The sequence below is a fragment of the Agrilus planipennis genome, unplaced genomic scaffold (assembly GCF_000699045.2).
Source record: "Agrilus planipennis isolate EAB-ADULT unplaced genomic scaffold, Apla_2.0 scaffold285, whole genome shotgun sequence".
Lineage (NCBI taxonomy): Eukaryota > Metazoa > Arthropoda > Insecta > Coleoptera > Buprestidae > Agrilus > Agrilus planipennis.
Window position 1 is genome coordinate 135,274 of NW_020441050.1, and position 22,176 is coordinate 157,449.

The 22,176-nt window shown below is 37.1% G+C and overlaps 2 protein-coding genes across 3 annotated transcripts in view; both read left to right on the forward strand.

Annotated features, from left to right (window-relative positions):
- LOC108742504 (inhibitory POU protein) overlaps nucleotides 1-1,770 on the forward strand; it is a 42,552-nt gene extending 40,782 nt beyond the window's left edge. For both annotated transcript variants that reach the window (XM_018477743.1, XM_018477744.1), the window contains exon 5: nucleotides 426-1,770. In XM_018477743.1, coding sequence (XP_018333245.1) covers nucleotides 426-847 — 422 coding nt within the window. In that variant the 3' untranslated portion in view covers nucleotides 848-1,770. The remainder of the gene's footprint in view (nucleotides 1-425) is intronic.
- A 5,599-nt stretch (nucleotides 1,771-7,369) lies between these two features.
- On the forward strand, nucleotides 7,370-9,268 carry LOC108742500 (protein artichoke-like). Its single transcript, XM_018477739.1, has 2 exons — nucleotides 7,370-8,126; nucleotides 8,872-9,268. Exons 1-2 carry the CDS (start codon nucleotides 7,412-7,414, stop codon nucleotides 9,117-9,119), a joined length of 963 nt encoding a protein of 320 aa, XP_018333241.1. The 5' UTR covers nucleotides 7,370-7,411; the 3' UTR covers nucleotides 9,120-9,268.
- Nucleotides 9,269-22,176: the final 12,908 nt, after the last annotated feature.

A 22,176-nucleotide genomic window follows, 5' to 3' on the forward strand; every position in this document is an offset into this window, starting at 1 on the left:
CAGCCCCGAAAAAAATTGGTCTACCAACCCCAGACGCCATTTTTAATTTTGATCGCATGGCTAGCCTAAACACTGCCGTTGACTTGAAAAATAAGATATGAAATATTATAAATGAGCCCTCATTAAACGCTAGGACTAATAGAAAACTGATTTACATAAAACGAGTAGGCATCAGATCAAAAAATACAATATATCAAAATATTACATACGTGATTGAAATATGAAAAAGATGTCACTGTTCCAAAACAGCGCACGACCGCAATGTGGCGCTTCAGACAACTGAGCGGGACGCGAAATGTAATGCTCGGCTATGATCAGATGACATAGTTCATACAATGTCGAAGAGTTTTCGATAGTTAGTCTGCCTAGCCCTATAGTTAACCATCCCCGGTCTCACCTAGGTACATCTCTTTTCTTTGTTTCAGGAGTGACGCAGGCTGACGTGGGCAAAGCGCTGGCAAATTTAAAACTGCCCGGCGTTGGAGCTTTATCCCAGTCGACCATCTGTCGCTTCGAATCGCTCACCCTCTCTCACAACAACATGATAGCACTCAAACCTATACTCCAAGCGTGGTTGGAAGAGGCCGAAGCTCAGGCGAAAAACAAACGGAGAGATCCTGACGCTCCCAGCGTCCTTCCAGCTGGCGAAAAGAAGAGGAAGCGAACGTCTATCGCAGCACCGGAGAAACGAAGTCTCGAAGCTTACTTCGCCGTTCAACCTCGTCCTTCGGGCGAAAAAATCGCCGCCATCGCCGAAAAGCTTGACCTGAAGAAAAACGTAGTACGCGTGTGGTTTTGTAACCAACGACAAAAGCAGAAAAGGATGAAGTTTGCGGCGCAACACTGATACGATGTGAACTTCGGACCGTACGGTGGGAATTAGTGAATGTATTATCTCGGTTTGCGAAGTCTAAATAAAAGTGAATCTTGTGCAATGAAACGGTGAAGGGATGACGACAAAAATAAAGTGGTACTAAGTAACGCTCAAAACTATCCAACAACAACAATTCTAAACTGAGAAATAAAGGAAGTATGCTCAAAATAATAATAAAAAAAGAAAGAACGAAAGAGAGAAAACAGAACAAGAACAGTAAGTTATTATATCTATTAGGTACTATAGAATAATCCGGTAACATGATGTTACGATTATAAAGTAGACAGTTTTCTAAAACTATACTTTCTTTCACTTCATAAAAATTTATTTTACAATCTTGACGGATATTTTAAAAATCAAATTGCATCCTCGACGGTCTCAATGTTTTCAACGTGGGGCCAGAAAACCCACGTTAACAGTTAATGGCACAATTGAATTAAATTAAATCCAATTTGTGTCTAACAATGAAGCCCATAGTAATCAGTATTCTATCGAAACTGCCAGATTTGGATCGCGATTTCGATTTTGTTGTTGAATCTCATCGGTGCACACAACCCAGCTCACCTGCCGCAGCGTTTTGTGAAATCATACGAAAGGCGCGGTAAACGCCATCTGTAGCACGATTCTATTATCGCGCCGTTTGTAGGATTTCAGTCTATGTCTAAGTTGAGTTGCTCCAAATTTCCTAATTATGTGGGCGATTTTAAACCCCATTTCTCATATTTTGTCCAATTTCTAACTAAATTTATGACTATCTAATTTAAAACTTAGTTAACTAAAATTTAGTCAAACGCGACTATGCTTTCTTCTATCAAAACTTAACTTTGTGTCACTTAAGGACAGAATAAAGTAAAAATATATTGATTCATCCCCAAACATAACAAAGTTAAGGCGCAAATGATTCTGCAAAACTCTTGTGTTGTTTCTTTCGACAACGAATTTAATTAATTAATTAAAACGTGCAATATTACTTAAGTCGCGTAATCATTTACGTTCAAATTAAGTATAATAGTAAATCTGTAGTGTCTCATTTTATGCGTTTAAGTTGTAAAACGGATAATGTTTCATCCATTGATCATGGAAATTACTATTGCTAATATATTCCATCAAAGTAACCCTAAAAGTATCTCTCACTAAATCGGGTAAATAACTACGAAACTAACCGAATGCTGCCGATTATTCACGGGACACTACGGCAGCCAATGAGAGACAGATAACAGCTTTACGAAATTTAAACTTCGGCAGTAGTCGATATTACTCAGTTGTTTTTTTTTTTCTGTTGATGTGCTTGCCAAATGAAACAGGAAACAAAGCCTTCACATTTGTTTGAAAAATTCATCAACTGTTTCCGGTTTTATAACTTAACGCATAAACAAAATAAAAACTTTCTTTTGTCTAATCTACAAATAAACTATGTAGAAAGCAATAAAATGTGAAAATGTACATTGAAAATGTAAATACAGGGTAATAGAAACATATCACCTAGTTATACAAGATAATAGATTAAGAAGCACACACACTCACACACATATCATCTCTGTATTAAAAATAGAATTAAACATTTTTCTATATATTGTAAATAAATTTTGTACATAATTGCTATTCACCTGTCGGACAATTGATGACAAACATTCCTTGAAGTTCGAACTACCTACCTATGTAAATTCGCATTTCATTTCGGATTTTAGAAGAACTGTATTGCTAGACACTTCCGCATTGTTTTTTTTTTTTATTACTGTTGTAATTCACCCCCATGGATTAACATTCCCGGGAACTCAAAGGATTACATCACCATCCAATGAAAAACGGGTGCTTTACAGTCCCAGCATTAATAAATGTTAGTTCTTAAAATATTTGATATTTCCTTCCATGGGTTTGTGTAACTACAGTTCGTCAATGGTACCTTTAGTATTTGTTTTACTTCAATTGGGAATTGCAGTTACAAAATAAAGTATAATCTATAAATCATTGGATTCGTTTGACGGAGTGGCTAATTTGGAAATATTTTGACGAATTACAAATTTATTTTCATTAACTGGAGTTAGCAAATGGTTCAAACCCCTTCTCATTTCCCTTAAGGGTCAAGAAAAATGTCTGATTTAAATGTCTACAACAACTATTTCAATTCAACTCCATTTTTCCGTTCATGATTATCAAACAAATAAATTGTTTAAAAATTCCAGATAGTAATAAATTTAAGAATGTCTTTTACTGTTGAAATTAGTCAAAAAGAAATGCGGAAGTTTCTACGATGGTACAACTTTTTAGATGACGACTTGGACATTGTTTTGCTACTAAATATTTAAGCAGTTAGTCTGATCTCATGTACAAAATCTAGATCGCTTATGTAAAAGAGTACAGTGAAATAAAATTTAATGTTATTACTTATGTCTGTAGTTTATTATATCACTATCCTCACTAGTAAATCCGCAAGAGCACATGAGACGTCAGTTAGCACCATCTCATCCACGTCAGCAGATTATGTGATTATGCAGCTTAGTTATGCAACGGAAGTGTCACAACGGAAACAGGTAAGTATTAAATTTTTGCGGAAGTGGAAATGAACGAGGATGCGGAAGTGGAAGTACACTCTACACTGAAACAATTATAGGTTCCGTAAAAAATATTTAAGGATTAATTTCTCGTACCATATTAAGGTAGGGGTCCATTAAGATAAGAAATAAATTCAGGTCCTAAACCAGAGCTGGGCAAACTCGGCTCTTTTGACTCCCGAGTGCTCCTCAGGTATAGCTAAGGAGCTCCTCATTGATCCTGCGAGTGCGAGTGAGATGATTCTTTCCGTTTCTTATCCCTTTCGTAGGTGAGTCCCTTCTTCCATAGCCAAACCCAATAGTATTGCGAACGTAGTAACGAAAATTTTCGTAGGTATTATTTAAGTTGCGAGAGTGGTTTCACTCGTCTACGGGATGAAGGGGCTTGATATGGGAGCGAAACGGAGAAGAAAAAGACAAAACAAAATTATTCATTACTGCTTACTCTCTCGTACTCATTGAAGGGTATGGAGTGACTCAAACTAACCTCTTGTAGCGGCTCCTGCAAAAGTTTGCCCGGCTCTATCCTAAACTACTGGAGAAACCTACCATTAAAAGGCAATGCCCCCCGCAGGTAGGAGTGCACCACCCATAGTCGGAAGAAGTTAAATTTTATTCAAAGGCGTTTATTTTTCTCTAAACTTAATGGATATAACGCTCTAAATATAGACGATTGATAATAGGTTCATAATGTGACAGTGGAGTAGCTAAAAGCTGACACAGGTACCTGTCCAACATGCAACATACCAACAAGCAATTCTATTTAAATTGTGTTTTGAAAATGGCCGGGTTCAGTTAATCGATGAAAATAATAAATTTTTATGACTTGCTTTATTGTTCCGATACATTGCTTTTCAGAAAGATTAGAAATAAGGTTTACTTAAGTTCCGATATACTTCCGTTATAAAAATACAGAACTAGATGCGGAAAAGTATGCGGAACTTCCGTGATTACAGAAGCGGAAGCAGCACATGACTACTGAAAGTAATGAAAGATATTAACGTAATAAACAGTTTTAATCCACTGCTATAATGATAAAGTTATTTGCGTTTAAATGCGAAATTGATTTTTAAGACAGTCGCCATTTATATTTTCAGAGAGGCATTTATTATTATTATTTCTTAGAGGTATGGAGATTTAAATTTTCGCTGGCTTTAAAACACAATTACATATTTGTTTCTGTTGATGTTTAACTGTAAAAGGGTAATATAAAGCGCTACAAAATAAATTTAATTCTTCCAACATCAAAACTCAACTCGAACTGTTAATTTTACGGTCGAATGAAACTTTGTCAAATCATGATGATTGGGCATTTCGTTTTCGCAACTCATCAACCCCAAGTAGAAGCATATTTCCCCATTTGTAGTTCTCTATTATTTGACTTTCTGTGTGTATTTGGTAACCGCAAATTACGTGCTTTGGGGCAAGCGTTATTATGTTGTTATTAGTATTAGGACGGGAGTTGAGAGAACTCCAATCGATACACATTATGTTTGTACAGCGGGGACGTATGTATGTTCCCGATAGTTAACGAGTTTTTCACCATACAAAAATTACTAGGTGGGTAATAAATTTCATTTCAAAACATCACTTCGTTTTATAAAAATAGCGACAGATTCATTTTTGATGCCGTGCATATGAACTGATGTGTTAGATTTCTAGTCTTTAGAACTGAATAATAAACACGAAAACAAAAACACTGGTATGCAAGGGAATAAAAAGTGGGGAAAGAGCGAATATAAAGATAGGAGACAAAAATTAGAAGAAGTGGCTGATTGTACGTACCTAGGAAGTCAGATAAGTCAAGACGGAAGTAGTAGTAGTAGAGATATAAAGCAAAAGGATAGCGCAGGGTCGAGTCGCCTTCAATAAAAAGAAGTCACTTCTATGCTAGCGACCGGTTAATTTAGAAATTCGAAAAAGATTGTTAAAGGTGTATGTTTGGAGCGCAGCGCTGTACGGATGCGAAACATGGACGGTAGACGTTGCGGAAAAGAAAAAGGTTATAAACGTTCGAAATTTTGTGTTACAGGCGAATGATGGGGATACCGTGGATAAAGAATGTTAGAAATGAAGAGATGTTAGAAAGAATAGAAGAACAGAGAACTCTATGGAAGTCGAAAGATAGATAAGATGTGTTGGTAGGACACCTTCTCAGGCGTGAAGTATCCTATAGGCACGTCTTGCAGCATCTCTAAACCCAGAGCCGCATGGCCTAGAAGTTTAGATGATTCCTTAGCATTCTGGAGGACGGCAGTTCGATTCCGGGTCCGTCCGCCTTGGTCCAAGTTTTCCTATGATTTTCTTAGATCACTTAGACAAATGCTGGGGCAGTAATATTCCACAGACTGTATTTCATTCTCATCTGTCTTCATTTCGTCCGTCTCACCTTTCTCACCCGAACCTGAAAAGAGGCTGAAGGACCTTCCGCCCTATCCTCCCGCGTAGTCCGGAAAGACTCCCCACTCACCAGCATTAGTGGCTGGTGGGAGTGAAACAGCCAAAAATTTTTTGCATCCCCAACATCAATCGTCCTACTCTCGGGGGAGAGTTTTTCGTACCTCGCATGTGTTGTATATGGAAAGCGAAGGAACAACTGACGAAGTCAATAAAATAATCATTTTTTATTCTCTTCAATGGAATCGGTTATTTTGTATAATTTTTAAGGGTTTATTAGAACTCTACCTTAAACGAGAAAGGCGTATTTTAATTCTAATCATTACCAAAACCTGTCAATTTATTGCCGTGTGTTTTTTTCGTTTAAGTATATAAAATAAATTTGAATTAGTACAATATAATTTTACAGAGGGGCATTTATAATAATAATAGTCCATAGTTATAGGTATGTATTTATATCGAACCTTAGTCGAGGGTCGAAGGACTCACGTAATGGGCGGTGCCAAGTCATTTTTAGGGGGTTATTACGTCCTGTCTAACGGAACAGCTGTATTTCCGCTTTGACCGGATATTCTGTAGTTCCTACACTACACGAACTCAATTTAACTAAATCATTCTATCGTCTTAGTTCTTTCTATTGATTGCAATTGTATTTTTCAAAACATGATCATTACTTTAAAGTGAATTAATTTTTACCACTACAAATAACCTCAAATTCGTGAGGAAAAATTGTTGTTGGTGTTACGCCCTCGCCGAGAATCGAACCCGGGTCTCTGATTTTACACACCATAGCTCTGGCGCTAAGCTACGAGAGGTATTAGCAGCAACAACAACAACAACACGTACCTAACTAAGTACGAACCAATGTATAATCATTATAAACAGCATTAATATTATTAACTGTTACTTATCTATTATGTGTAAGAATGGACGTATCCTGTTCCTTGTTTCCACTTGGGGCTGTAGTATTTGCCACGTTTTGTTAAGTTAGAAAATGCTTCAAGAGTATAGACAAAGTGAAAAGAGATAATCGAATAATCGTAAGGGTTGCTTAGATACGCAAAATATCAGGGTCGGCTTTATAATTGTCAGATTGCAATTATATCTTTAGTCATGCGTCTTTGTTTTCCTAAATTCCTGAGAATGTTGAACATTCTTTAAAGTCCGATGCTGGTAACATGCTCAAATTCTGGATGTTTGCATCTCTTTCTGTTACACATATAGTAATGTTACTCCTTTGTCTTTATTAGTGTCCGCTGCAATTCCTACCTGACATCTCTTTTCTATGTTTAAAATATTCCCTACAACGCCTGTCGTGAGTGAAAATAGGCGTTCTGTCAGCAACCGCTCTATAATCTAGCTAGTAAGTTGAAAGAAGAAAGGAAATACATCAGTTTATTGCGAACTACGCCAATTCTGAACGTTCCAATCATATTATTGTTATTAAATACATAGCTATATGACAAATATTTAATTTAGTACTTAATGTTACGTTTACATCCACGCCACAAATGAATAATCATATCGAGATAATACTATTTTTATGTCAATAAAGGTCTTTAGGTCAGCATTTCTTTCAGTAAATAACATGGCTCCGTTTAATTTGGTAATGTTTATTGTTCTTACGTCTTTAAATTGTTTCCTGTGTCTTGTCACTCCAACCGATATTTTAAACGAAATTGAATCCAACGAGAATATTAGCCGGTCGTGTAGTTTCGAAAGTGTTTTTGCGGAATTTTACGACACCCAGGGCACAAGCTATGAATCGGTTATCAACGGATGTCTTACAAATACTTCATTTGTTGTAAAGGACGTGACCCACATCGAAATTTCTCTGCAATACATCCCTCGATTAGAAAGGCGATCGATAGGAGACCTGCCGGAATTGGAATCGATTTTATTCATTAAATCCGGAATTGAACATGTGGAACCCGGTGCATTTTACAATCTACCGAAAATCAAAAACATTTCGTTCGTTTTCAATGATTTTCACGAAGTGAAACGGGGAATCTTTAACGACCTTCCGGCAAATAAAATCTTAATAAGTAGCCCGGTGCTGACAAACATTGAAGAGTATGCTTTTGCTGATATGAACAATCTATCAACCATTGCCATACATTACAGTCGAATATTGACTTGGAACAGAAAATGGTATGGAGAATCTAAGACATTGACGACGATTGACTTCCGATTTGGAATTTTAGAAGCTTTACCAGCAGATGCTTTTCATGGATTTCCAAATTTGAAATGTATCTCGTTTAGAAACAATAGGCTACATACCATAGAAAATGGAATATTTCAACGTACGTATACATATCTCCTTTTATTCTACTATACTTTCATTTTAATTTTGTAAACCTTTATGGAACCACAAATTAAAAGCCAAAAAGATAAAGCATTCTCTGCACAAATGTGTATTTTTTCAATACAATACATTTAGTTGAAGATTCATCAAACCCACTTCATATACATATATTTATACTAAATGTACTTGTTTTGGATGTACTATCAAGCTTTATCATTTCAAAGCCATAAAATGCACGATTACAAATAATATTTGTGTTGTTTTGTTCCAGATTATAAGAATCTTGATTATTTAGGGTTAAATTCTAACAACTTATCGGAATTAAATCCAAGTGCATTTTCTAAATCAACTATAAAAACTTTAAATATTGAGAAAAACAGGCTAAACTATTTACCCCGGGATTTATTCGCAAAAATAGCTGTNTTGTATATAATTTGTGTTCACAAAGGAACGACGCTCGCCCCGGGAGGTTGCACAATGCGTCGGGACGCCAGCATCGTCGACGGGTTTCAATGCCGTTACACGTTCACTCGTATCGCTGTATCCTAATAACAACGCACGCATGGCTTGCTGCAAATTCAAGTGACATGTTCCAGATTATAAGAATCTTGATTATTTAGGGTTAAATTCTAACAACTTATCGGAATTAAATCCAAGTGCATTTTCTAAATCAACTATAAAAACTTTAAATATTGAGAAAAACAGGCTAAACTATTTACCCCGGGATTTATTCGCAAAAATAGCTGTTGCAGACGTTTATTTATGGGGAAATCCATGGACCTGTTCCTGTCTGGATTCGATCAAAGAATGGCTTAGAAACACTAACGGAAGCATTCACGACAACTACAACTGCATAGACTTCCGAAACCCTGTATGTGTTGCAACAAAAAGCAGTGTATGTTTAGAAGAACTTAACCACGAAGCAACGAAGACTTTTTTTAGGAAATTCTCACAGAAACGGCTTTGTGTAGTACCTGTAACGTTGCTTTAAAATGCATAAAATCCGTCCAATAGGGGAGTACATAAATAATGATAAAATATGTAGTTTCACTACACAGTAGCTTCATCAGGTGAAAGTAAACAATTATTATATTAGAGAATCATTACTGTAATGTTACAAATAAAATTATTTCTTGAAAATTTTATCGATTATTGTACAGTAAGAATTTATTTTTATTATAAATACGTTTCAACAAGTGACGATCTCAACAATTAACAGAATTTCCAAAAGCGTGGATAGTAAACATTAAAGTTTGTAGCCCATTTGACCTGGTTAAGGCCCTTTTTTTTACGAAAAATGTCAATATTGAAAGGAATATCAAACGCTAAACTATAGACCCCATAGGCCCATAACGGAAATCAATAATTGGAATTTGTAGTTTTATTCTTATGTACTATTATTATCATCATCATAAGGTCGTCAGTCCTAAGAATGATTGGACACGCACCCACTCTTTCCTATCCTGAGCAAATCTTCGCATTTCCCCAAAACTAAACTAAACTAAATGCTTAACTATTTGCGAACAGTAATCTAATCTAGGTCTACCTCTAATCCTCCTAACTCCTGTTTCTGCCTGTAATGTGTTTCTGACTAGACCTTCATGTCTGAGAAGGTGTCCTATCTCGCCTCTTCCTTATTGACTTCCATAGAATCCTCTGTTCTCCTACTCTTTCTAATACCTCTTCATTTCTAACCTTCTCTATCCACGGTATTCTCATCATTCGTCTGTAACATCACATTTCGAACGTTTCTAACCTTTTCCTTTCTGCCGCGCCCACCTTCTATTACTAGTCAAGACAATAATTCAGTCGTGTGTTAGATGGTTACTAGTTGTTACATTTTACTGTACAACAGTCTATTTCACAGCAATCTGTCCAGAATGATTTATTGGTACCAACCCCCTCAGTCTATGTTCTATTTGCCGATTAATGTTTAACAACATTAGTTCGGATGGTATGTTTAAAATTAGTATAAATCAAAGGGCACAGGACCCTTGTCTCTCCCTCGGGAGTATCAATGTCGCCAGGGAATGAGGCTCCCGTCGTATTATCAAATTACCACCGCCCGCCCTCTCGCTTTCCGTTAATCTTTTTCCAATGATGCTGTCACCCTCTACAGCAAAAATATCATGGCCATATATTGAGAGGTAAAGAAAAGGCCGATAAAAAGTATTTTCGGCTTAAGGTGGTTCTTTGTTATTTTAGTTGAAAAATTCTTTTCAAGCAATCAGAAAATCACAAAATTACAGAGCTCATAGGAATGGATACAATTTGATGATAGATAAAACTTTTATTAAAGCAACTATGTACAAATGAAAACAAAATTGATACTTTGAAATCAACAACTTATTTTAGTCAATTTTCGTGAAGCGTAAACAAATTTTTTACAATGGAATATGGTAAAATAGCCAGAAAATCCATCCAATACTAAACTTATATAGGTTATATTTTTTGTTGAGTTTCAAATACGACACACTTGCTAAAGAGACTGAGAACAATGAATTTAAAAACAAAGCATGGAAATGAATAAAAGTACAAGTCATTTTTTCACTTTTTGAATACGGGAAAGAAAGAAAAAAGTGTTTTATTCTGGTCCGTCGCTATTTGTATTTTTTATCATTTTTGTAATTAAGTTTAGTTGTTAGTTATTATTCATGCTTTTATTTAAGCTATTAGACTAATTTATATGCATTTTTAGTAAGCTCTTTCAAATCATCTTTATTCTCAAAGTTGTTAATATTCAAGTTCCAGGTATAGTTTGCAATAATGTCATTTAAAACCATTTAAGCTGGACTTTCCAAATTTCAGTTAAGATGCGTATAGTTCAATATTTGCTATTATCATACATCTCAGAAATTCATCTATTGCTGGTACTACCCGCATTCCAATCTTATAATAAGTTGTTATAAATCAGAAGTTAGGATTATCCGTCCTACTTCACCATTTTTTGGTCCTTCGAGCCGGATCTATCAGTTCCGGATGCAGCAGTTCATACGTGCGGTCAGTTCACAAAAAAAAGAAAGACAATAATCGAGTGCAATATATGGTCGGAAGTTAGGATTGTCCGTCCTACTTCACCATATTCTTTTTTTTTTTATTCCGGAAACATCATGAAAAAAGAAATCTGTAAGTTGGGTAGCTCATTCCACCCGCTTTCTGTAACTTGGAAGAAACGAATATAAAAAACAACCACATGAAGTGGGTCGACACCAGCTTATTGTTTCGCCTGACATTCTTGTGAAAATGGCCAGAATTTCCCGCGTTAGTGGCTTTCCTCGTCGACAGGTCAGCGTGGTGAACATCATTTGCGCTTAACGAAGATAGACATGAGCATTGGTCGTCTTGAAATAACTGTGAACGCGACGCTGTTTAAATTTTCATCGGCAACAAAAACAGGTTAGTGGAATTCGGCAACGTGGCGGCAGTAAACCGTCCATACGGCGTAAACTTTACAACGACCGATCCAAGTCCACAATTTTCAAGTGACACTTTGATGGACAGACGAATGGACGGATCGGTTCGCTGCCATCGCATCACTATATCCATTATGCACGAGCTTCGACGAGGCAGAAGGGCAAAGAGGCTGAGGTCAATTGCCCATTTGCCAATTTTCACGGATAATTCGACAACAAGGAACGTTGCTCAACTCATGTCCCACACTCAGAACTTTTAATAAGAAAAATTAAATACACCATTATTACTACCTACTCACTCCAGGTGGGCGTGCAGGGGACCGAGTAGGTGTCAGATGTGTAACGTAAGTGGCCTCTTGAGGTATTTAGTATCAACTCTAGTATCCGAGGCTATCTTTGCAGAGAGGCTACACAACGTCTACTCTTAAAACTAGAGTCATCCGCAGTCAATCTCACTAAATTGTGGAAATGCCCTAGCAGCAGATGTGTGGTAGAGGTTCGCAAAAATGTCCTCGCCCGTTACATTCATTAAAGGGGGCCGAGATATTCCCGTCTTCTGAGTGTCAAGAGTCGTACCAGTGTCAGGGTGGAAATAATCCAAATGGGAAGCGAATTCATCCGTCGAACATCCGACCAATGATGACAGCTGGTACTTTGGGAGGTCAATGAGCCCCGGATAGAAATTTCTTGCCTTTCAGAGTGTTTTGAGGTTAGACTAATAGTGGCAGCCGTTTCCTCCTACATGCTGAAGAGAAGAAGCAGGAACCTCGACGCCTGGTAGGAATCAGGTAGGTCTCGTACCCACCAGAGGCTTCTAGGGAGTCTTATTCACTTTCCAGGAGATGCTGGTAGCGGTAACATCGGCCACCATGCGCTAATTGAGCTTATGTCAATTTCGCACCCATGGAGGTGGTGGTGGGTAAATCGAAAGGTAGGGATCACCACGTTAAACAAATAAACCGAGAGCAACGCCCTTAGATACGTCACTGCGTACTCCTATAGGATTATAACGATAAATTTACCATTACATCATAAGATGTGTCATTTAGCCCAGATGATGGATTTAAGACCATAATATTTCCATGTTCACTAAGGAATTCTCTTTAGTAAGTAGGCAAATTTAACGATTCCAAGTAAAATGTAAACCTACCAAGAAGCTGACGGGAAAATTTCTCCAGGATTTTGAATCCACATGTATATACATGCGTATATCTTCGTTAAGTTTACATATGGATGTGGATCATGCATGTTTTGGTTTCATTAGCGCGATTATCATGGGTCGCACTAAGACTGAGCTTCGTTTGCTGTAGAGTAATTTTATTATTTATAATTAGTCGCATTAAGAAGAAAGTTGGCCGCGACAGGGAGGAAAGAGGTAAATATCAACGCGCAAAGTTCATCAAGTTGAAAATAGATTGGTCACACGGTGGAACAAAAGATTAAATGAGAGGTTATTTAAAGGCTTAGTTTTTCGGAATGTATACATATAAACTCTTCAATAAATTCATGATTGTTGACAAGTAAATGGTTGGTATAATTTGAGACTGTTTTTAATAATGTGATCTTTGTGTTCATTTATTCGTCTCTTTAAATTTCTACTGATTGTTCCTACGTATCTAAAAACATTCACATAGATCTTTTTAAAGACTTTATCGTTGCAGTATAGTGACTACGATACTCTGCAAACAGAAGAAAAACTAATTATTTTTACTTTTTATTATCTTCAGTTATTAATTACTCACTGATGAGGCATTTCATTGAAAAATCAGTTGAAGGTTGTGGTCTGTATTCTGTCGAAACTGCCAGACGTGGATCACGATTTCGATCTTTTTGGATTTCATCAGCGCATCGCAGACAGCTCCGACACAACACAGACCAACTCTCACCTGCTGTCTTAACAGTGCGTTTTAGAAAATACCATAAATGGCGCAGTAAACGCCATCTATAGTAGTTGAAGGACAGTAAGTACCTATTTGATTTATTCTGTCTCCAGGCAAATTCAATTCGTAGTTTAAACAAAAACAAAATTCAGTTTTTACAATAGAAGCCTCTTTAATTCTATAGACCACCGTGCGGTGCGCCTTTTAGTCTGTTTTGCAGTTCTTGTTTTCTTCATTCAGCCATGGCCGTTGTTTTTCTTCGGCAAAAGTCTCGGAGAAACAGCGAAGAAGAAATATAAAGTTTAAACGTGTTAAACGAGAGAGGGTTTAGCATATCTGCAGTTTATCCCCGAGGACACTTTGTCACCTCCGGCCATGCATTATACAGCGCGGATCTTGTTAATTATTACTTGCTGTCGACAACTTGCGAGATTCTATGTACAAACGCGCTCACAAACCTACATAGGCGTCGCGACGACGACGGAAGCGTCGTTAGTGCCGTCCTCTACGTCGTTATGTTTAACAGAGCTTGACATCTAACAAAGTAGTTCTCGTTAAAAAAATGCAGAAACGAAATTGGATTCAACGTGTCTTTAGTTTCTATTCTTACGAGAACAGTATGAAATAAATATTAAAAAAAATATTGGTTTATAAATCTGGCGAAAACTGAGTTATATGTAATTAAAGAAAAGTAGAAGAAGTCTCTTTGGATATCTAGAACGTCCAGACACTCCGGAAAGAACAGTAAAGACATATGAACAGTAACATCTTGTGGAGCATAAAAGGCTACAGTCTATTTCAATTTGTTAGAATTGTGACCTTGAAGAAATCTGCGCGAAGATAGAAAGAATACACACTAGGCGTCAGCAAGACAGAAATAGTTGGAACAAGCTTAAACGAGCAGAGCTCTCGATGGACGGTCTTAGGAGATCGGCTAGAACTGTACAGTACTAGACGAAAATGTTTAGCAATTTCTTAAAACAAAAATTATATAAATTAACAATAGAAAACAAAGCAAAAGTTTTATAGGTGTCTGGAACGGTAAGTTAATTCACTTACTATTATTTTTGGCTAAATATGCTTTTAAATAAAACATATTCTTAAATTTTAACGAGGCAGTTTAAATAATTTTGCAAATGGTACTGTACACTTTTGTCTAGTTCTCGCTCGATGATCGGTGGAGAAATGATCTCCGCAGACAAATATGATTGAATTTGGAATTATGCTACGGCGCATCCTAATAAAGGGAAGGGGCATATCTGTAACTTCTTGAAACGAACAGTAGTTATAATCATATTAAAAATAGAAGCAGAAGTAAAAAGAATAGACATAAATTAGATTACTGCTCGGCAATAGTTAAGGATGTGCGATTTGGGATGTCTGCCCAGAATTGGAAGAAATGGAGGTTTGTGACCAACCAGTCCTCGGGATAATGATCTTCTGACATAACTGATGGATCTTTCAAGAAGATTGAGATTGTACATACAGCATTTTAGTAATTTTTAATAAACAGCCCAACAATATCCAAGACTTAAAGACAATATCTGCCTCTAGATCTAAATGTCCCAAATATTCCTTGCCTGAAGTAAGGACTTTGTTAAAAATATTTAAGTGACCATACATCTTCCTTAGTGGTAATTATATTAAAACGTAGCCCACAACTGCCCAAGGATGATCAGCCATATTCTAATGCAAATTGCACCAAAATCGAATTATTGGTTCTCGAATTAGTGCCTCAGATATATAGTATGCAAAATGTTTGACTTTAAAATATGATATCAAGTTTCTTCGAGTTTGCTATAGTTTGGTGCCCTTTGAAAACAATTTCTAGCCATATGCCTAATAAACGTATTCAAGTGGAAATAAATTATTACTGATAGACTCATCTAAATCAACAATTATTTGCATTCACAGTAAATTTCATTTATAACGACTTCAGTAGTACGACTTCTTAACTATTGCGACGTAATACTGTCCCTTGAATTTAAAGCATATTTTCCTAGGAAATTCGCATAAAATATCTACTTGAATGTTAATACAAATACGAACTTTTTGTGTAGCTGACTGAGTTTTCTCACAAAAACGATTATATAGACGTTATCATAAATCAGTCTTCAATTTAAAATTATGAATAATCTGAAGGATTAGAAAACATTGATGGTATTGTAGATCACTCTAAATGGTTCAAACCCTAACTCCAAAACATGACACTAAACAATCTGGGTACTTTTCAGTAACACGATGACCTTTGGCAGTCCCATGTCGTTTTTGGTCTTGAGTTTCGAGCTACTTGGAGTGTTCTAAAGCTATGAGTGTATATAAGTTCACTAAATTTCGAATTCTTACGACCAAATCCACTGTTTCAGAAATGATGAGAACCAGTGAATCCAAAAATCGCTACCCACTTGTGGTTATTTCGAAATGCCCAAGAACTTCATATAAAATTGTTGTCGTTGCAAATTTTACAGGCCCAAACACAAAACCGACACTGTTCTGGCATTGAAACGTTCGTGTTCGGCTATTTCCGGGGAACATTTTAAAGAAAGACCTTTCAGTTCAGTTAGGTACGTACATATCGTTAATCTCGTTGTGCAAACAAGCCCCGGGGCCGGTAGCCTCTAATGTAAAAGAGCCTTCTACGACCGGCTTCGACGCTACTGGTTTGTCACAATGAACGTTCGTTCGTCGTCTGTTCTAATCAGAGCCCACTGTATTTGTATATAATTTGTGTTCACAAAGGAACGACGCTCGCCCCGGGAGGTTGCACAATGCGTCGGGACGCCAGCATCGTCGACGGGTTTCAATGCCGTTACACGTTCACTCGTATCGCTGTATCCTAATAACAACGCACGCATGGCTTGCTGCAAATTCAAGTGACATGTTTACAAAATGGAAAAAAGCTTCTGTCTTCAAGAGTACTTCGCGTAATAATAGTCAATCCAAATAAAACGGTTTACTGAATGGCTTGCTAAAACTGATACTGAAGCCAAATATGCTTTTGGGCACGCTTAAGGTGCTTGTATTTTAAATCAGTACTTTTTCTCTTTAGGAATCCTGTTTTTGTTATAGATCTTGAAGTCATTATCGTAAGGCCGTCAGTCCTAAGACTTTTTGGACATGCATCGCCACTCTTCGCATTTCCCCAAATCTAGAACAACCCACATCCTTAACTAATTACAGCAGCCACTAATGCTCCGGACTACATCGGAAGGTAGGGCAGAAGGCCCTCTTCTGCCTCCTTTCAGGAATCGTGGAAATGGGTGGGTGGAAAGATGAGACGGACGAAATGAAGACTGGAGGAGAATGAAAGATTGTCTGTGGAATGTTACTGCTCCAGTTTGCCTGAGTGATCCAGGGAAACCACAAAAAAAATTGGACCAAGGTGGACAGATCCGCAATGGAACCGGCGTTCTCTAGAATACTAAGCAATGGTCTAAACAGAAAATACCACAAATGGCGTGGTGAGCGCCATCTGTAGTACGATGCTACATTTTAGGATTACGTATGCTCCAACAAGGTCCATTTAAAAGTATGGATATCTACTTACTGAAACGAATCCCGGCGTAGCTCACCTCAACGTGATAGGCACGTTACCATAATCGAATAAAATAATTCGAAGTGGTCTGTATTCTGTCGAAACTGCCAGAGGCGGATCACGATTTCGATCTTTTCGAAGGCAGCTCCGACAGAACACAGACCTACCTTTACCTGCTGTCTTAACAGCGCGTTTTAGAAAATACCACAAATGGCGTGGTGAGCGCCAAATGTAGTACGATGCTACATTTTAGGATTACGTATGCTCCAACAAGGTTGGTCTGTGTTCTGTCGGAGCTGCCTGCGGCGCGCTGATGAGATCCAGAAGATCGAAATCGCGATCCGCGTCTGGCAGTTTCGACAGAATACAGACCACTTCGAACTATTTTGTTCGAATGGTCTAAACCTTTAGGTCATGGCGCTGGGTGGTTCGAGATTTTACTTGTTCACCACTCATATGGAAACACCTGCTTCAAAAAAATATTATGATGATCGCTATGGTACCGATGCATCCTAATTAAGTTTGAATAGTTAAACTGTTGAAATTGTAAAAGGAAAGGTATACTTGAAGCTGACTTACGATTTTATAACTACCTAATCAAAAATCTTTGTAAGTCAAACTGCCAAAAACCGCTAGAACTTTCTATATATTTCAATCATTTCTACATTACACTCCACATCATACCTAATTGTTGCTTTCACTAGACTAACGAGCTTTTATTCAGTGTAAAATCGAGTAGAAAATTGCATCCCCTTCGAAAGGCGGCCTGCCCCATCCACTTTAAACGTGGAAAGCGCCCTCTGACAAGTGGCGGGCGGACGGCATACAACCCCTTACCGATACCCTCTTGATGAGGATTTTATAAACATAAACACTAATGCACGGAAATCCTTAGAACGCCCCCGTCGTTCGTTACACTATAATCCGTTCCCTTCTCTTTATCCCGTTCTAAAAACGATTAAATCTTCTCCAACTGTCACCGATAAAATTCGCTCGCAAAATATTGTAATTAGATACTTCATTCCTTAACGCCTTAGTAATTATTCATCTTTATAATTATTACTCTTTATCTTCATCCGTTTATTTATTAACTGACTAATTAACATTAAGCTTTGCTAGAAGAGAGCATTTTCTCCTTGGCTGATGTTTTGAAAATAATAAACATTTATTGGTTGGATCGTTAGACGGGCTTCCTCCCCGTTCTCTGCTCTCGAAAAATAAACTTTACGTATAAATCTCAACTAAAGTTCAGAAATTAAACCAAAGTCTTTCGTACATAGTCATCAATCAACAAAATGGTCACACATGCGATGTTATAAACAATATGCCTACTCAAAAGGCTTGTTCTGTCTACATTACCCACTTTTTTCGTTGAATTCTCGTTGAATCTTTAGTTAATTAATCAATAACATTTGAAATCAAGAGATCATACTTAAGCAAAAAAAACCAATATCTGTTGTAGTCTCTTGAAATACACTTTTATCTTTATTTAATATCTAACCAATTAATGTTTCCTTCAAGACTATAATCATAATTGTAAAAAAAAATCCAAAAAGATCACGAATGGTTATCTTCTCACATAAATAAATAACGATCTTAATCGTTCGTTTAATGAAACGCTTGTATGTTAAATACATCTAGAACGGTGATCATAAATTACAATGACAAAGAGGAAATTAGGAATGACTGAATTGCGCCCTCAGGGAGAAAAACGTGGTTTTTATTGCTAGAAATCTTGAAACTAGAACTTCATATCAGTAGCGCATACACGTAGAAGGTTAACATTCTTCCCCAAAAAACATACAGACCACTTCAAATTATTTTATTCGATTAAGCTAACGTGCCTATCACGTTGAGGTTGGCTACGCCGGGATTCGTTTTCAGCAAGTAGATATCCACACAAGTGGACCTTGTTGGAGCATACGTAATCCTAAAATGTAGCATCGTGCTACAGATGGCGTTTACTGCGCCATTTGTAGTATTTTCTAAAACATTTAAGTGTTTGTAACTTTAAAGATAATTTATAACGTTCGATATGATTGAGATAGGTTGTTAGGAGACCTTCTAAGGCATGAAGAACTAGTTAGTGACGTATTGGAAGCAGAAACAGAAGTTAAAAGGGGTAGAGGTGGAGCTAGATTAGATTACAGTTCGCAGATAGTTAAGGATATAGGATGTTGTAGTTTTAGGGAAATGCAAAAATTAGCCCAGGATTGGAAAGAGCGGGGATACGTGCTCAACCAGTCTTAGGATTGACAACCTTACGATGATGATGAATAAATTCAAGCAATTCAAAATGTCTCTTAAGCTAACAGGAAAATGCCGCTCTCAGCGACGTTTTCCTAAATTACTTTTTAATTTTCCTAGGGCTTTATAAACAACTGTATGTCAAAGACTATCATTAGATGAGCTTGCATCGATGCAAAATTAATAGGTATTTGTGTGCGTGATCATCAAGTTATATTAACTCATTTTCTTCATGAAACTTCTGTTCGACCAGCAAAACTATATACCTATCTACTTATAATTTCTAAACAATTGACAACAGCAAAGGCCCTAGTATAAAATTAAATTTATTTCTCAAAACATGTACGTATGTAAGCAGCATTCATATCATAAGCGTTAGAATAAGGAGAACACATTTGGAGTATGAAGAAGTCAAATTTCATTGTTATTGTTTAGACGGAAATCCGACTTTGATCAACCACTTTTTGAGTAAGGACAACTTTAGCTATGTCAATTCTTCTTTTATAGGTTGAAAGCCCCAATCTTACTTTGTAAGAATTTTATAGAATATATTGATCTTGCCCCTTAATGCAGAACCAATACACAAATAGGTTTTTTTTCTACTACATGTTTATCATCATTTTTACAAAATACTTTCATCAAATATTAGAACAAAGGCTTTCATGGCCGGAATCCATAGTAGAGTGAAGATTCGGGCTATAGGGCCGTGGTGTAAGTGAACTATTCTGTCCAGACGTTTCGTCAGCTACTGCGGCTGACATCCTCAGTGTCATTCTACTTTCATCAAAATTTATACGTAATATTTGTCGAATAACGTAAGAAACTTCAACCCTGCCGGGTGTTCCACATATTTTTTTTTTCATCTACATGGGCACCTTAACCCAGTAAGTCGTTAATTAAAGAAAAGGCATTTGTTTGGCCTTTATGGGGAATTGATGAGATTGGCTTAAGACACACATTACTTTATTATTTTTTTGTGCATTTCTGAAAGCATTTCTCGAAGCAGCGCACCGTAATAGTAGTTGGAATAACAGTCGTAAAGAAGAGCAGTAAAAATGCAAAAATTTCAGTGCAACTGCTCGAGAAGGGTAATAAATTTGGGTTCCTGTCCGTGTTAATTCATTTAAGTCGCGAGTACGGTCGCTCCAAGGGCGTTTAAGTGCCGCTGATGGTTTTACTGGACGACTAACGACCATATTTTCTTGTCCACATTTTTAACTGCATCAACAATTCATGGACACGCAGAAGCTTAATGGCGAAATTAAGAAATAAATGTATTCCCAGTTGCGTGGTTTATTACTGTTTTACTTATTCATGCCATTTGAATTACCCACCAGCTCGTGAAATGTCAGATCAGTCCGCAAACTGGCGTGGCATGGCATAGCGTGGCCTACTATGACGGCTCTTGTTTGCCTACGTCTGCTCCACTTGATACACACACACACACACACTATACGTACTATTCTTATATACGTAGGTACCTTGGTGTCATGACATTAATTTCACACACAAATAACGCAACCTGTCGTTTTCACGATATTACTTCACGTAATTTTATAATACGATAATCAGCACTTATATAGAGACATACATATACATTTATATTTGATCTATTTATCGTTGGTCTTTGTCTATTATATACCTGCCTATGATCTATTTGACAAGCAATTGTTCTTAATCTAGCGTGTACTTGTACGCACACCTGTTTCTTTTGCAATGTCACTTTTTCAAATGGCATTTTCTTTCAAGCATTAACATCTTTCAGTCCTTGAAGAAGAATTACATGATGAATATCTCGTACTCTTTTGGATCTCACTGTAATAAATCTAGCAAGATCAATAGCCACGTATTCGTAATTATTTCACAAGTGAGGTTATTAAACCGATCCAACGGGACTCTAACCTTGACGAAACTCTTGTACAAACCAGAGTGGGTGGATCGGCATGCGAGTTTCGATGATTTAGGCAGCCGGACCATAGGTTCAACTATAAGGGGGGGTTCTTAAAGAGAAACCAGACTAAGACAAGTCCCTGATAGAGGGCAGCAGCTCTTTCAGTACTCAGGATGGCAGAGATCACCTGGAAACGGGAAACCACCACTTGACGAGTACAACGTACGTTAAGTACGTTTCCAGTCAGTCTTAGGACTAACGACCTTATGATAATGATGATGAGGCTGTTAAAATTAAATATTTTTTAAATTATGCTAATGTCTGGTTTCTAACAATACACACAATTGACGACGAAGAATTTTTAGTACTGTTTATAGCTAGAGATCCATGAATTTAACAAGAATGTAATGGAAAATTGTCTTTGTGGGTGGGTGATCTCCTTTGATAGACTACTTTCGGTTATTAGTTAGAAATATCCATTAGGATTTTATACCGTCTGCGTACCTACTACGTAGTCTTAATGCAAGATAATACAAACACATGCGGCTACAGATCCCTCTTACAGTTATGAGGTATAATGCTGGTAAGTACGGGCCCCTAGGGCACTAATCCCATTCGCATCGCAGTAGAGGCGCATCAAACACCAGTTGTTATTCATGTGAGGCTTTGATTCCATTACAATCTTCCAGATGAGTGCGTTATTTCGATACCACCCCACTGATATTTATACCTACCTACTGTTAGCGGGGTTCCAATTCTTTTTGTTCTGTTGACACAAATCTCCTTTATCGTGGCAGTTGATTTTTAATTCCCGACAGGAAGTGAAAAAAATGCATCAAAAGAAGTTGTTGATTCTTACGAAATTTTTAATTTTGCTGGTCTTTAAGATAAACAAACTGAAAGATACTTCTAGAGGTTGCGTTGAGACCATAAAATATAAGTGTCAAAATCTTTATAAAAAAAATGACAAACGTATTCTTGGTTATTTCATCAGTGAGAAATCCTTCTTATTTAATTGATTCTGCCTACAGTTGGCACTTCAAGAGTATGAAGGAAAAAGGAGAAAAAGTGCAAGCTCTCAA

What these genes read in the sequence shown, in the direction of transcription:
- LOC108742500 (XM_018477739.1), top strand. Translation starts at nt 7,412, where the DNA reads ATGGCTCCGTTTAATTTGGTAATGTTTATTGTTCTTACGTCTTTAAAT. An exon ending in AGAAAATGGAATATTTCAAC is followed by an intron (nt 8,127 to 8,871) that starts GTACGTATACAT and finishes TCGCAAAAATAG; the next exon opens with CTGTTGCAGACGTTTATTTA.